General features: G+C 35.4%; 1 protein-coding gene across 2 annotated transcripts in view; it reads left to right on the top strand.

Moving 5' to 3' along the window:
- The window catches only part of LOC114335832 (solute carrier family 12 member 9), a 144,995-nt gene that overhangs the window by 60,154 nt on the left and 68,451 nt on the right, over window positions 1–16,390 (top strand). For both annotated transcript variants that reach the window (XR_007697890.1, XM_050650106.1), the window contains exon 10: window positions 3,200–3,348. Coding sequence is in view for 1 of the 2 variants with exons in the window: in XM_050650106.1 (XP_050506063.1) it covers window positions 3,200–3,348 (149 nt within the window). In the remaining variant the exon portion in view is untranslated. The remainder of the gene's footprint in view (window positions 1–3,199; window positions 3,349–16,390) is intronic.

The following is a 16,390-nucleotide window of genomic DNA, read 5'->3' as shown; positions in this document are numbered from 1 at the left end:
TCACCCTTTTTAGGGGTCATTGGAGAGGCTCTATAGGCTACTCTGAACGAAAAGAAAATAAGCTGTCTCCCAATGCCGAATTATACAAATAAATCGCTTACATACGCTGTAGCGACATCTACTTCAAACAGTTCGAAGTTTTAGATTCGAAGAAAGAACCAAATACTTCTTTCTAATGGGATCAAGTTCTGGTAAACAACCCGAATTCGTGCTTTCTAAACTTGCAATACTATAAACTCGTGCTATAAACTTGCAAATCAAACGAACGATGAATTAAAAGAAAACGAGGAGGATTTTAAGATTACATTTCACTACCTGTCTATTCATCTATTTGTGAACGTATATAAGTTCCAAGTGTCACGACAGAACACCTAGTAGAACGCTTAGCGGAACTATGGTGGGGCGTCGGCCAGTAGGAAGACCAAGAAAGAGGTGGATAGACGAAGTGAGAACCGATGCTAAAAGATATTGAGGGTGGACTGGGGAGGGGAGGGAATGGAAACTGGGGGAGAACAGATAGTACGTTCTTTAAAGGTAAAATATTGCAAAACCTCTAAATTTTAAAGAACCGCTTGGATTGATATGAAATTTGCCATACACATAGCTAACAAGTCCAAGAAAAAAAGTGATATTGTGCCGATGTGTGCTTTTCTCCTAGGGGTGAGTTTCACCCCCTTTTGGGGGTGAAAAATATATGTTCGAAATAAGTCCGGAAATGGATAAAATGACTAATTCTAACCAACCTTTTTTCTATAAAGTTTTTTCACCAAGTTAATACTTTTCGAGTTATTTGCGAGTGAATATGTTAATTTTTCTACAAAATAACAACGTTTTCAAACTGTTTTTCGCAAATAACTCAAAAAGTAAGTATTTGGTCGAAAAAAAATTCTTATCAAAAATATAGCACGCAAAAAAGTGAAAAGCATGGTGTATATATTAGGTCACTATACCTAGTAGAAGCAGAGTTATAGCTAATGATAAATAGGTTCATATTCGTCAAATTCCAAATCGAATATTTTAACGTGCCTGTTTCAGTATGTTTAAACCATCTTTGGACTAATACCAATTAGAAAATTAGTTAGTGAAGATGTCAAGTTTTTAGTCGCTATCTAATTTGTAAACAAAGTTAGTATTTTAAATCTCTCCTATTAAGCTATTTATATAAAAATTGATAATTATTGTCAGAGAAAAAGTAATAAAAAGTTTAAAAATGGTAAAAAGAACGAATTTTGACTGAGTTTCCATTAATTAGTTGCAGCTAATCTAATTTGATTGATTTTTACTTCGAAACCTGGCAAATTAAGGAGTAGAGCGAGATAAAGAAGTCAATCTAAAGTAAAAGCATGTAAAAGTTATCTTGTTCGAAACATTTTGGTGCCGAAACCCGGGACTCGAAGTAATCAAATTAGGTTAGCTGCAACTAATTAATGGAAACTCAGTCAAAATTCGTTCTTTTTACAATTTTTAATCTTTTTATTACTTTTTCTCTCACACTGACAATTATCAATTTTTATATAAATAGCTTAATAGGAGAGACTTAAAATACTAACTTTGTTTACAAATTAGATAGCGACTGAAAAACTATCTAACTTGACATCTGCATTAACTAATTTTCTAATTGGTATTAATCCCAAGAAATGGTTTAAACATACTGAAACAGTGCCATAACCAAAAAACGAAACACTTTTTTGGGGCAAACTCATTTTAACTTTTTTAAAGTGTTTAAAAAATGCTTATTTTGTTTTTTAAAAAAAATTTTTAGCATCAAAAGTAAACAAGTTACGCTCAAAATATAGTTGCTCCCTTTTTTTGGTAAGAAATCTGGAAAATCACCCCCTAATTAGTATTTCAAATAAACTTATTTGTTACCACTTCACAAGTTTTTTACTCACGTATGTATTGATCATATTTATTATGATCTGTAAGTTTCATCGGTTCAAAGTCCTTATTTTTGAAAGAGCTGTAGTTAAAAAGGCTTGAACGAGTCACTTATCACGAGTGTATGCAAATTTAGAAACACCAAATCTTAACCAATTTTTGTCTTACAGAAAAACAAAAAAAATACAAAATATTCAGAAAAGTAAAGCCTACTTTTTTATTGTTTAAGATTTTTGGTATCTCTAACAATTTTTAAGGTATTTTGAAAAAAAGCATTTTTTCAAAATTAAAATTTTTAAAAATTTTACTTTAAAACCAAATTTTTTTAAAAATAAGCACCTTGAATCGATGAGACTTACAGATCATATAAACACAACATAAGTAAAGTAACTTGTGAAGCGGTAACGATTAATTTCATTAATTTCTAATTGGCGGGTGATCTTCCTGATTTTTTTTTTTTTTTTGTCAAAACAAAAGGGACCAACTTTATTTTGAGCGTAACTTGCTTACATTTGATGCTAGAAATTTTTTTTGTAAAAACAGAAATAAAGCTTGTTTTAAACACTTTAAAAAAGTTGTAATGTGTTTTCCCCAAGAATGCTTCATTATTTGGATATTTCACATTGAATTATTCTATTTGGAATTCTTCGAATATGAACCTATCACATTAGAAACTTAACAGAAAATATAGCTTGGTGCGTGAGGTAAACAATCCCTCTATCATAATTCGGGTAATTTTTTGTTGGTAAGGTAGTAAGCTGCATCACAGATACAGTTGAAAGAATAGCCATGGCAAAATGGGCTTGGGCCGGGCATGTTGCCAGATTGACGGATGATAGATGGACCAGAAAGATTCTGGAATGGCGACCAAGACAAGAGGCGTATCGAAGCAGAGGACAACTACCTACAAATGCACGAATGATATACAGCGCATCACCATAAATTGGATGCAAGAAACTGAAGATAGAAATAGGTGGAAAATTTTACAGGAGACCTACGTTCAGAACTGGACAAATATAGGCTAATTGATGAAGGTGTTGGCAAGGTATTAATATTGATGAATTATTTGTCAGTGTACTCATTCAAACTTTATTAGTTCTCGTTGGAATGTAGACCTTCCACCTAATTGATGAACACTTCATTTTTCAATGAACAAAAAAGCATTGAACTGCGCTCTACCTAAGTTCGGTTAAGGGAATTTTGGGCATCATTTTTAGATACATCTACGAAATAATATTGTTGTTAAAGCCTCAAACAAAAGACAAAGGCAAAGAAAATTATGGCGACCTTCCTTATTTTGATTTAACTGTTTTTTTTTTAGGTAAAAGCTTTCATTGAATTAACTGTGGCCAAAACAGTTCGTGAGGGACTACAACATTTGATGAGACTATCTGGTATGGGAGCGATGAAACCAAACACTGTAATTCTTGGATTTTTGGATAATGAAGAATCTCAAGATTTTTTGCGAAGGTAAATTGAAATGCTGACTTTATAAAAATCATCTAAAAACTATAGTTATTCCCAAGTCAAAGTTGTCAATCTAATAACATAAAATAATACATATTAAATTAAAAACCTTATTGGAACTATTTTTCTGATTACACCTCCGTGGCTTCTAAAAATGCAAGCCAAACGGATGCTGGAGCGAAAAGAGGATGGGGGAATTCTACAATTTGCACTTCACAACTCACCTGTCCAGCGCGGAAAAATTCCAACGAAAAATGGACCCTTTTACTCAAATAGAAGTAAACTAATAGAAAAAAGAATGAATTAACATTTTAATTTCGTTGCAAGACGAAACCAAAGCCATCTTATATCTCAGTTCGTTCAGAGTGTTTGTAGCACCTTTCAATTTTGCAACGAAATAAAATGTGTATTCATTTTATTTCTATTAGTTTACTCCTATCTGAATATAAGGGGCAATTTTTCGTTGGATTTTTCCGCATTGGACAGGTGAGTTGTTAATTGCGAATTGTAGAATTCCCTCATCTTCCTTTCGCTCCAGCATCCGTTTGGCTTGCATGTTTAGAAACTACGGAGGTGTAACCAGAAATGTGGTTCCAATAAGGTTTTTAATTTAATATTATTTTATATTTTATTAAATTGAAAACTTTGACTTGTTTCTAGCAGATGTCGCTAAGCCACCCATGTCATTTTGTTCAGTTTGTTCAGAGACAGCTACATATGCTTTATTCACGTTTATTCATTTTTATAGTTATTCGATTTAAATTCTTCTTCGTCCTCTTACTTCAGGCGAGACACGTTTATCTCTGTCTCTTGTTGGTATTGGTCTTACACAATTTCATGAACCTGACTCGCTTATTTTTGTTCTCGTCAATCTAGGATCGTAGTTATGAAATCCGACATTATCGGAAACATTTAATGGTCTACAGTGCGTTCTAATAACAAGACTAGTCATTGCATTGTCAAACGCAATGACTAGTTTGAGACTAGTCACTCACTAGTTTGAGACTAGTCAAACTACACTGACCGGCACAAAAAACGGCCATCCCAAGAAAATGGGTAATATTTGATGTCTTGAATTTCCTAAATCTGTTGTCCGATTTAAGTGATTTTTTTAATATGTTATAGCATTATTGTTGAACAAAATTTCTGTAATAATATTCTTGCTGGACAGGTAAACTATCATTGTATATCGGGTGTACCAATCAAACTGTGTTTTATTCTCAAAGTTCACCACACTTTATGGAATATTGTAGCATTTATAAAATATACTATAGCCTCAGATTTTAATAACATTGTGTTTTTTGATTCATTCGCTTATGTTGAATAATAAAAAAGTTAGGGACTTTAACAACTAGCCATGTTCTTAATTAATACAGGGTGTTTCTAAATAAGTGCGACAAACTTTAAGGGGTAAATGTGCATGAAAAATAATGGCCGTTTGCCTTCTAAACACATGTCCGCAAATGCTTCGTTTCCGAGATACGGGATGTTGAATTATTTTATTACAAACTGACGATTTATTTATTGCTCTAAAACCGGTTGAGATATGAAAATGAAATTTGATATAATTTAAGATACAGTTATTGCATATTTTTTGACATGCAATTTTTTTTTTTTTGTTACAAACGCCATCTGTTTATTTCAAACCATAAACACTAAGCATTTTTGTTGTACAGAATTTTTACATTAAGAGTGATCGCCCAGTGGCTATAACTCTATTGGTTGAGTTACATGCAATTAAGATCATGAATTCCTAACATTACTACCAGAACAGCAGTTTGGTTTTCGGGAAAATCACTCTACTACACAACAAGTCCATCGAATAGTAAATGAAATATCAAAAACTCTCGAAGGAAAGAAATACTGCAACGCTGTATTCCTAGATATCTCACAAGCGTTTGACAAAGTTTGGCACAGAGGTCTGCTTTACAAAGTAAAATTAGCACTATCTAGTAACTATTTCCTCCTAATCAAATCCTACTTATCAAGTAGATATTTCTCAGTAAAATTCAAAGACCAACAATCCAGCCTCTGTCCTATTAACTCCGGAGTTCCGCAAGGTAGTGTTCTCGGGCCGCTGCTGTTCTCACTCTACACAGCCGATATACCAGAGTCTCATAATACTACGATCGCTTCCTTTGCTGATGACGTAGCAATACTAGCGGTAAATGAAGATCACATACAAGCCTCACAAGACCTGCAACACCATCTGGACATACTCAGTGAATGGTACACAAAATGGCGAACAAAAGTAAATAAAACAAAATCATCTCAAATAACGTTTACCAACCGCCACAACACATGCCCACCTGTAAGAATGGAAAATGTACGAATACCAACAGTAACAGACGCTAAATACCTTGGCATCTATCTTGACCAACGTCTTACAGACTAAAAGAAGACAACTAGACTTAAAATTTCGGCAAATGTATTGGCTCCTTGGACGCAGATCAAAACTCAACATCCAAAACAAAATTCTTCTGTACAAAGCAATACTCAAACCTATCTGGTACTACGGACTACACCTCTGGGGCTGTGCAAAGTCAACATCACTGAATATCATCCAAATATTTCAGTCTAAAGTTCTAAGATCAATAGTGGATGCACCATGGTATGTAACTAATCAAACACTTCACGAAGACTTAAATATACCTTTTATCAGAGAAGAAATCCATCGAGCCTCGGAATCACAAAACGAGCGTACCATTCACTATGACAATGAGTTAGTAAGGGAATTATTCCATAATGGCCCTGTCACAAGGAGACTAGATAGAACCTGGCCTCGGGACCTATTTTAAAACTTTAACATAAATAGAATAAGATGAGACATCATTGGAAGTCTCTTCTTCATGCCCAAAAACATGGAACAAATTTACTTGATACTCTTTTAATGATGTAGATTGTAAATAAACATAATTACATAAAAAAATGCAATTAAGAATTTTATATTCTCCATTGGCGCGCATACGGGTAATATTACCCGCATGCACGCCAATGGTGATATAAAATTCTTAAATGTATGTCAAAAAATGCGCAATAACAACCTCTTAAAACCTGCCAAATTGTATTTGCATATCTCAACTGGTTTTTAGAGCAATAAATAATTCGTCAGTTTGTAAGAAAAAATTCAACGTCCCGTATATCGGAAACGAAGCATTTGCGGGCATATGTTTATAAGCAAACGGTCTATATTTTTTTTTGCAGAATTATTCCTTAAAATTTGTCGCACTTATTTAGAAACACCCTGTATTAATGAAGAACATGGCTAGTTGTTAGTACCTAACTTTTTTATTATTCAACATAAGCGAATGAATCAAAAAACAGAATGTTAAGAAAACCTGAGGCTATAGTTGGGTTTTAATGTCAATATTTTATAAATGCTAGAATATTCCACAGGGTATGGTGAACTTTGAGAATAAAACACAGTTTGATTGGTACACCCAGTATACAATGATAATACCTGTCTAGCAACAATTTTATTACAGCAATATTGTTAAAAGATAAGGCTATAAAATATTTTAAAAAATCACTTAAATCGGACAACAGCTTTAGGAAATTCAAGATATCAAAAATTACCCATTTTGTGGGGTGGCCGTTTTTTCTGCCGGTCAGTGTAGTTATTGCACCAGTAAAATACACTTGAGCAAAAAATCGACTAGCTCGATGAATTGTAGTTTATGCTTATAGCCCAATAAATGACCGTTTTGGAGTGTAATTTTCAGGGGCAACTCCAAATTGCATGAAAATTTGGATTTAGGTTCTACTTAACCTCCACTTCAAAGTTGAATTTGTGCCGTTGGTTGCTTTTACTTGGGGGGTGACATTCACCCCTTCTCGAGGGTGAAAAAAAGAGCATTTAAAGTGAGTCCGGAAATGGATAAATTGACTAATTCTAAGCAACTTTTGTTCTATAGAAATTTTTACGTAAGTCAATACTTTTCGAGTTATTTGCGATTGAAAATGTTTATTTTTCGTCAAAAAAACTACGTTTTCAGACGGATTTTTGCAAATAACTCAAAAAGTAAATATTTTATCAAAAAAAATATTAGCAAAGTGTAGCTTATAAAAAAAATCAAAACAAGTCTAAACACACTACTACTACATTGTTTGATTTGCTTGTCTTGATAATGTTAAGAAGAAATGCGTACAATGAGCTTCCCCGTTTAGGATTTTGTCCTCTTCAGGGTTTGAGGTGAATGTATTGTGTTGGCAGTAAAAGCAAACAGTCCGAAAACCACACTGGGGTGAGCGCCGTGTCCTGGTGTTCTTGGATCCTGGGTTATGCCGGACGGTGGTGTCCAGAAGGCTAAGAAGTCAACAGAGAAGAAAGTTTGATGGATTGTTGTTGGTTCCATAGACATTTACGTGTACTGTCCGTGCTTTGCTCTCGACCAATCTCCCTAGAAACCATTGTACAACGACAGGCGAACCTGCGTCCCTCGTCGGCGGTCAGGAGGTGGCTTTGAGTGCAGCGTGGACAGTGAGCGTTCGAGTGGAGAAAATAGTTGCGGCTATTTTCTTGGGACGAACAGGTATAATTGTGCAATGAAGTTGGGAAACCGCAAAAAACCAACTTCTCCCTGTTCGGGGTAGGGAAGAGGAAGTGTTAGAGGTGGGTACGGTAGGCTAACGGGGTAGCCTCAAGGATGTTTTCGTACTCCACCGGGAGTTCGTCAATGCATGTTTGCATTAGAGCGGACGGTACATGAATCTTTTTGCGTTTGGGCTTTCGGTGGAGTACGTGGCCGGAAGATGAACAGGAACATTTGAGAGTTTCTTGTGTGTCGGAAGGGGGGCCGTTGATTACTTTGATTGTGAAGTTCCTGTTCAGAGAGTTTATTCTCTCGGTGATTTTGGGGGTGTTCGAGATGTTATGGATTTCGTTTGAGGGATATCGCCAGTGCTCATAGTTACATCTACGCAAGACTCTACGCTCTGTCCTCACCAACCTCTCTTGTTTTTGTCTCGAGCAAAGAGAGTAGATACAAGATTTGTACTCCATGACGGGTCGGATAAAGGTCTTGTAAGTGTGAATGAGAGTCTTCTTGTGTGTCTTGCCAATTTTTCCCGAGAGAGCGTTGAGAAGTCTGGCCCTGTTCCTTACCCTATCTAAAGTTGCCTTTAGATCTGCGTCCCAGTTGAGAGTCCTGGTAAACAGTACTCCCAAATAGTTCACAGTCGGGCTAACAACAAGCCTTTCTCCCAACAGACTCAGAGGATATTGGTCGTCTTCATTGCGAATGATTCTGTTTGACACAGAAGGGGCGCGAAACACAATTGTTGTTGTTTTGTTCGCGTTCAGCGTGACTCTCCACTTACAACACCATTCGCCGACGCCGTCTAACAGAGCCTGGGCTCTTCTGAAGAGGAGTCTTGGGTTGTATCGAGAGGTAGTTGAGAGCAGGGTCGTGTCGTCTGCATAGAGAAACAGCCGAGTGCCTGGGATATTTTGGTTAGTGATGTCGCTGTTGTAGATGATGTACAACAGCGGCGCTAGGACTGAACCCTGGGGAACTCCAGCTTGTGGAGTGAAGGGGGTGGACTTTTGATCGCCTATTTTAACTCTGACAGTACGGTTGTGGAGGTAGGAGTGTACAATTTTGGTAAATTGCAATGGTAGCCCGATGTCCAGAAGTTTCCGAACAAGCCCGTCGTGCCAGACCTGGTCGAAAGCCTTCTGCACATCCAGAAATGTGGCTATGGCGAATGAACCATCGTTGATGGTTTGAGTGACTTTGGTAGTGAAATCTATTAATGCATGTTTAGTAGATTTACCTGACTGGAATCCATATTGGAATTTTGGTATGATATTGTGGTTTTCGAGAAAGTCATTGAGCCTCTCTTTTAGGATTAGCTCAAGAACTTTACCCAGAGTATTGATTAATGAAATTGGTCTATAGGATTCCACGTCGGTTGGGGGTTTGCCTTTTTTCAAAAGCATGATGGTGTTGGCCACTTTCCAAGGAGTAGGGAAGTGGCTGTTTTTGAGACATGCATTGAATATTTTAGTTAGAAGAGGAATGATACTCTCTGGAAGTTTTTTGAGGCACCTTCGGTTGATGCCATCAGGTCCGGGAGCGCTGTTTTTGCCGATTTGGCAAAAGCTCTCCGTTTCCCTGTCTGTGAGGGGGTCCATGATAGGATCATAGACTGGAATGTAGTGGTTGAGAGTAACATTTACAATGTATTCTGTGTTGAATTTAAATATGCGATCAAAGTTCGGGTTATCTGGAGTTTGAAAATTGTTTTGAAGCGAATTTCTGAATGCTTCGGCTTTCCCTTCTGGGGAGTTTACTATGTGATTGTTGACCAACAGATGGGATGGTTGAGATAGTTTTTGTTTTGTTAGGACTTTGAATTTTTGCCAGAATTTACCTCCGTCTCTGTAATCCAGTTTTGAGGTAGCATCTTCCCACCGGCGAGCCGTTAGGACAGATATTTCCCTCTTTATCCTGGCACAGATCCGGTTGTACTCTGTTTTGATTAGTGGGTTTCTGTTGGCCTTGTATTGACGTAGAAGACGTCGTTTTTGTTGAATTTTGGCAATGATGTATTGTGGAAGTGCCGGTGATGTATATGTTATTTGTTTGAGTGGAATTGCGTGCGTGATCGCCTCAGTGATGAGGTTCTCGATATCGGTTGCACTGGTGTCGATACTATCATTAGTATCGAGTTCGCCTAACATGGGTAGATTTTGTGTGATGAAGTTTTGGAATTCAGTCCAGTTAGCGTGACGATAGTCTCTTATAGATCTTGGAGGGTTTGGTTGTTTTGGAATGAGTATGTCGGTGTCGACAAGAAGAGGTACGTGGTCTGACGTTATTGAATCGCCTATGTGGCATCTATCCCCGAACCGATCCAGAATGTTACTAGTAACTAGGATGTGGTCGACAATAGAGGCCCCATTGGCGTTCAAAAACGTGAATTCAGTGTTGGTGATTCTTGAAATGGGAAGGTCTAGTAGATAATCCGTGAGGCGGATGCCTTCTGGGTTTTGACGGTGATCACCAAACTGTGTGTGTCTACAATTTAGATCTCCCATCAACACAGCTTTGCCGAGCCTCGAAAAGTACTCTAGCAAATGCCTGTTGAGTGGTTGATCCGGGTGTTTGTAGTAAGAGACTATCGTGAGGGTTTCGTTGTTGGGGATATGCACGTCAATTGCCAGGAAGTCCACATCAGGTGGACGAAAATTTTGTGGGAATGTGTGTGTGTTGTGCGGTATTCCGTGTTTCACGAGAATACCATTCCCACGTGAAACCTGACAGCGGCTTCGATGGATGATCGAATATCCTGCGAAGTGTGGATCGTTTTTCGACAGAGTATCTGTGAGTGCGAGGATCTGGATGTTATGCTTCGACAGGATATTCTTGATGAGGGGTCTCTTTTTGGAGAGACCCTGACAGTTGACTGTGCCTAGGGTGAAATCCATAAAGGGAGGGTGTTTAGTGGTTGGAGCGGAATGTCACCGTGACATTGCTCCCGTACCCGTGGACCACTGTCGAGTGGTCGTAGACTTGGCTAATCAGATTAGCCGTGATTGCAGCGATATGTTCACGAAGTTCGGGCAACAAGTTAAGCAGCAGAGCAGTCTGAATCGACAAGATGTTCTTTGTTTCAGTAGGGAGTTCGAAAGGGGGGAATGATCTTTCGATCGTAAGTGGCTGTATTTCGTGTTGGGCGGAGGGGATGGTGTGTCTTTGTGGACACTTGTTGGAATATGCGGGGTGGTCACCACCGCAATTCGGGCATTTGGGTTCCTGCTGTTTGGTGCAGGCACTGGATTTGTGGTTGCCGCCGCAGTGGGGGCAGACGAATGCTTTTTGTGGGCATTCGTCGATGGAATGTCCGTTAATGCAGCATTTGCTGCAATATTTTGGAGTGAGGATTGTAGGGTCGGAGCCATGAGGAAGTTCGGCATTGTAGATTTCACAAAACAAGTAGACAAAACAAGTGTATCAGTAAAGTTTATAAACTGAGTAGAAGCAAAGTTGTAGTCCATGAAAAATACGTTCTTATTCGTCTAATTCCAAATCGAATATTTCAACGTGAAATCACCGAACATTTTAACGTGAAATCACCGAACATTTCAACGTGAAATCACCGAACAATTAAGAAACTTTCGGGAAAAAGTTATTAACATTTTTTAAAGTGTTTAAAAAAGCTTTAGTTTTGTTTGTTAGCATTAAAAATAAATGAGTTACGCTGAAAAAAAAGTTGGCCCCATTTTTTTTTGTAAAAAAAATGTGAAAATCTCCCTCTATTTAGCACCCTAAAAAAATTAATCGTTACCGCTTTACCATTTACTTGTATGTATACTATTTATATCTGTAAGTTTGGCCGGTTTCAAGTGCTTATTTATGAAAAAATTTGGTTTTATAGTAAAAAAAAATTTTGAAAGAATTTCTTTTTTTCAAAATAATTTAAGAAGTATTAGTAACACGAAAAATCTCAAAGAGTCAAGAATGTAGGTTTTGCTGTTAAAAATATGCTAGTTTAATTTTTTTTTCCTGTAAGACAAAAAATGGTTAAGATATGGCTATTCAAAGTTTGCATACACTCGTGTTTAGTGATTCGTTCAAGTCCTTTCAACTATAACCCTTTCAAAAATAAGCACTTCAAACCGGTGAAACTGACAGATCATATAAAAATAGATAAGTAAATTAAATTGTTTGTAAAGCAGTAACGAGTAATTTTATTTTGGGAGCTAAACACCGTGAGATTTTTATGATTTTTTACCAAAAAAATGGACCAACTTTATTTTGTGCGTAACTCGCTTATTTTTATTGCTAGAAACTTTTATAAACAATTAAAGTAAACCTTTTTTATACACTTTAAAAGAGTTTAAATGGGGTTTTTCCGAAAAGTGCTTTATATTTTGGTTATTTTACGATGAAATATTCAATTTGGAATTGGACGAATAAAAACGTATTTTTCATGAGCTATAAATTTGCTTTTGCTGGATCTATAAACTTTACGAGTACACAGCTCTTTTCGTTGTTTACTAAGAATATTTTTTGATCAAATATTTACTTTTTGAGTAATTTGCGAAAAAAACGTCTGAAAACGTAGTTTTTTTGTTGAAAAATAAACATTTTCAATTGCAAATAAGTCGAAAAGTATTGATTTACATAAAAAAAACTTTATAGAATGAAAGTTGCTGATAAATCAGTCAATTTATCCATTTCCGGGCTTACCTTGAAGGTATGTTTTTTCACCTCCGAGAAGGGGTAACTGTCACGCCCCAAGTAATAGCAACCAACGGCACAAATTCAACTTTGAAGTGGAGGGTAAGTAGAACCTATATTCAAATTTTCATGCAATTCGGAGTTGCCCCTGAAAATTACACAGTATCGCCGTATTTCCCGTTCGTTTACTGGGCTATTAGTAAGTTCGTGCTGTCTGTTTTGAATTAAAATATCTAATGCAAAAAATATTGTCTATTATAGAGCTTCCAAAAAATAATTGTTATATTCAAATTGGCAACGTGTTGTAAAGTTTGCCTACTTCTGTATGGCATAGTAGACCAGGGCGCATCTGTAAAAATATTAGTACATTTGGACGTTGAGAGCTGACTCAAATTTTTTTGAAGAAATTGCTTGAAAATAACTCAAATAATGGTATTTGAGTTATCCTCCCTCTCAAAAAGGTCCGGAACATTGTTTAAATAATCAAAATGTCAAAAAATTAAGGAAGAATTCGATTTGTTTATTCGTTTTTTGATTATAACTTTAAAACTATTCATTTCCGAGAAACGTTGTACTGACATAAAAGATGCGTAATTAAATTTCCTACAATATAGAATTGGTTAACAATTTAAAAAAATAGTCACCCATGTTGCAAAATAGCAATAATTGCGAAAAAAACATACAAAAACAAGTATTCGCATTTTACGTTTTTCAACCATTTATGCTACACTTGGGACCTTCATATTTCACCCAGAAAAACTTTATCATACAGTAAAACAATACTGTAAATTTCATTAAGATCGGTTCAACAGATTTTGCAAAATAAATTTTGCAATCCAGCTTTCGCAAAAAAATTTATTTTTTCAAAATGTTACAGGACTAAAAATAAAGCAGATAGCAAGTTGAAATTTTTTTTGCGTATAGAAGTGTACTGTACCTTTCATTTGCAATTTGTAAAATTAAAATCGATTAACTACCACGGCGTCAGGAATTGTTTTAAATAAACATTAATTATTGGTGCTACGCGCAGGACAGAGGATAGTTTGCTCTGATTGGGCATTCCAATGACCTTTGATAATGATTGATACATTTTAATTTTTATTACATTTCGATATAAATAAATAAATTTGTTTATTGCAAAATAAAAATAAATACTGTATCCTTTGGAAATACCACTTTTTAAAGCAAAAACTTTCTTTGTTCATAAATTTTAACTTAGTGAATAAAAGTTTATTATTTTTAAACATATGCAATTTTTTAAACAATATTTCACAAACAATAATAAAATTAGTTTGATTTTTGTGGAATTAAAATATTAAAATACAACAAAATATAGAGTAAGAAAATAATATATTAGATAAAGATTCGAAGAAATTTTGGTGGAAATCAACTTGTGTGAATCGAACACCGCTGTCTTGCGCGTAGCACCAAAAATTAATGTTTATTTAAAAAATTTCCTGGCGCCGTGGTAATTAATCGATTTTAATTTTGCAAATTGCAAATGAAAGGTACAGTACACTTCTATAAGCAAAAAAAAATTCAACTTGCTATCTGCTTTATTTTCAGTCCTGCAACATTTAAAAAAAAAATGAATTTTTTTGCGAAAGCTGGATTGCAAAATTTATTTTGCAAAATCTATTAAACCGATCTTAATGAAATTTACAGTACTGTTTTACTATATCATAAAGTTTTTCTGGGTAAATGCTATATACAATTCTATATTGTAGGTAATTTAATTACGCAACTTTTATGTCAGTACAACTTTTCTCATAAATGAATAGTTTTAAAGTTATAATCAAAAAACCAATAAAAAAATCGAATTTTTCCTTCATATTTTGACATTTTGATTATTTAAACAATGTTCCGGACCATTTTGGGTGGGAGGATAACTCAAATATTATTATTTGAGTTATTTTCAAGCAATTTCTGCAAAAAAATTTGAGTCACCTGTCAACGCCCATCTCAAAACAGATGCCCCTGGACTATAAGAAATACAGCAAACATTGTAGCGGGCATGTTCTATGCAATTTAGACCTCGATGAATTTGCCGGTGGTCGTCTCAGTCGCTTTTCAAACGTTGACGTGTGTTTACACTTCGAATTGCAGTAACTGAATATTTTATAAATGGATACTTCACCAGTGAAAGAGGCAGTCTGCAGTCTCAAGGGCTTACCTTCCATACCAGGAGACCGGTAGCTATAGTCGACGACCAGGTTTTGGTCGGCGACCTGTAGTGCCAGAACGAGATGATCGATTCATTGTCCTGAATGCCTTCCGTAATCGGAGCGTGACAAGAGTTTAGTTTCGACTCTTCGTTTAGAGCTTTATTGTTTGACTTCGATCATAGAACCAACCCATTATAATTCAGTTTTATTCTGGTTCGATTTAAACTACTAAATATTGAAATGTTGAATGGGTTGCATGTGAGAGTTCATTTTAAATGAAGTAAAAGACAGACGTACTCTCAATCATTTATTGTAACTTCCGACGACCGGTTTCGCTCTCTAAACTATGCAGAGCATCTTCAGGTCAACGGTTACAAGTCACTAAATGATTCGGATACAAGGAGCTACTACCTCAGTATTCATTAACATGTTTCTGCTTAAGTTATGCTAATGGTATATGGTGGAATGGACGGAGAATGTTGCAAAGGTAAACAAGTTTATGGGATTTGGGAATTCTTGAGGGTGAAGAGATAGTTGGTGAAAAACAACCAACAAATCTGTGCCTGTTATTATGTTTGTGAAGTAAAATACAGTGAATGTCATATACAATTTTTTTTTAAATGTGATGGTTTTAAAGATTTTTATTTCTATTTATTAAAAGATTTTGTTTTTGAAGATATTCTTCTTTAGCGGCGAATCGATTGAGGGTAAAATTGTACATAGATCTGCGCGCCTGCGCACACTGACAGTATGTAGTTCTGACAGTATGTAGTTCATTTCTAATCTTTCAAGATAGGTATGTATGTATCTGTAACCGTGCAAATAAGTCATTAAAGGAATATATTAGTGATTTTAGGAATTGTATTATTTATTATATTTCTTGTGTTTTTGGATTTGTGTTTCTCTGTAGTAAAATAATAAAATATTATTTAAGCATAACATTTTTACACTATATGTCGCCGTGTTGTGTAATTATATCCGAAACTTACATGACAATTCCTAGGGCCTCGCTGGAGTAGTGGGTAATGCGTTAGCTCTGAGATTGGAATGACGCGGGTTCAATTCCTGGGCGATTCATATTTTTTTTTTATTTTTTGGTTGTTTTAATAAAAAATTTTTGAAAGTGGTAGATAAGAAAGTTAGTTTGATTTTTAAATAAAATACAAATAACCTTTTAAGTATATTTACTTCGTTTTAATTACCTATTATATAATAGAAGAATATCTTCTTACGTGCGTACAAAGTACACACACATTCTTTTTTATTTATATTTATTAAAAGACTTCTATTTATTAGTATATGTGTTAGTGTAAGATTGACAACGTTTGGATCAAAACGGGTCGAATATTTAATATGTATGTTAGATGTGGATGTGCAGCTGTAACCTAAATTGTTAAGGTCAGTACTTCTTGATGTTTTAATGAGAGGAGTAGTGGTCGTATAAGGGATGACAAATCGGAAAACTTAAAAATTGTAGCTAAAATATTAAATTAGCAGTCATATAATAAAAACAGTAATAAATGTGAATTGATAGACAACAATGTAGGTACATGAAACTGAGATATAAAATTAAAGGGTGGAGAATTGGAGTAGAAAGAAAAGATAGGAATTAAAATTCAGTTGAAAGTAATGATTGTAAATTGAGACTATGTTTTAATGATGTAAGCAGTGAAGAAATGGTAATAAACTATT

The sequence above is a fragment of the Diabrotica virgifera genome, chromosome 1 (genome assembly GCF_917563875.1).
Source record: "Diabrotica virgifera virgifera chromosome 1, PGI_DIABVI_V3a".
Classification (NCBI taxonomy): domain Eukaryota; kingdom Metazoa; phylum Arthropoda; class Insecta; order Coleoptera; family Chrysomelidae; genus Diabrotica; species Diabrotica virgifera.
The sequence above is the reverse complement of the archived record's forward strand: the minus strand, read 5'-3'. Positions and strand labels throughout refer to the sequence as shown.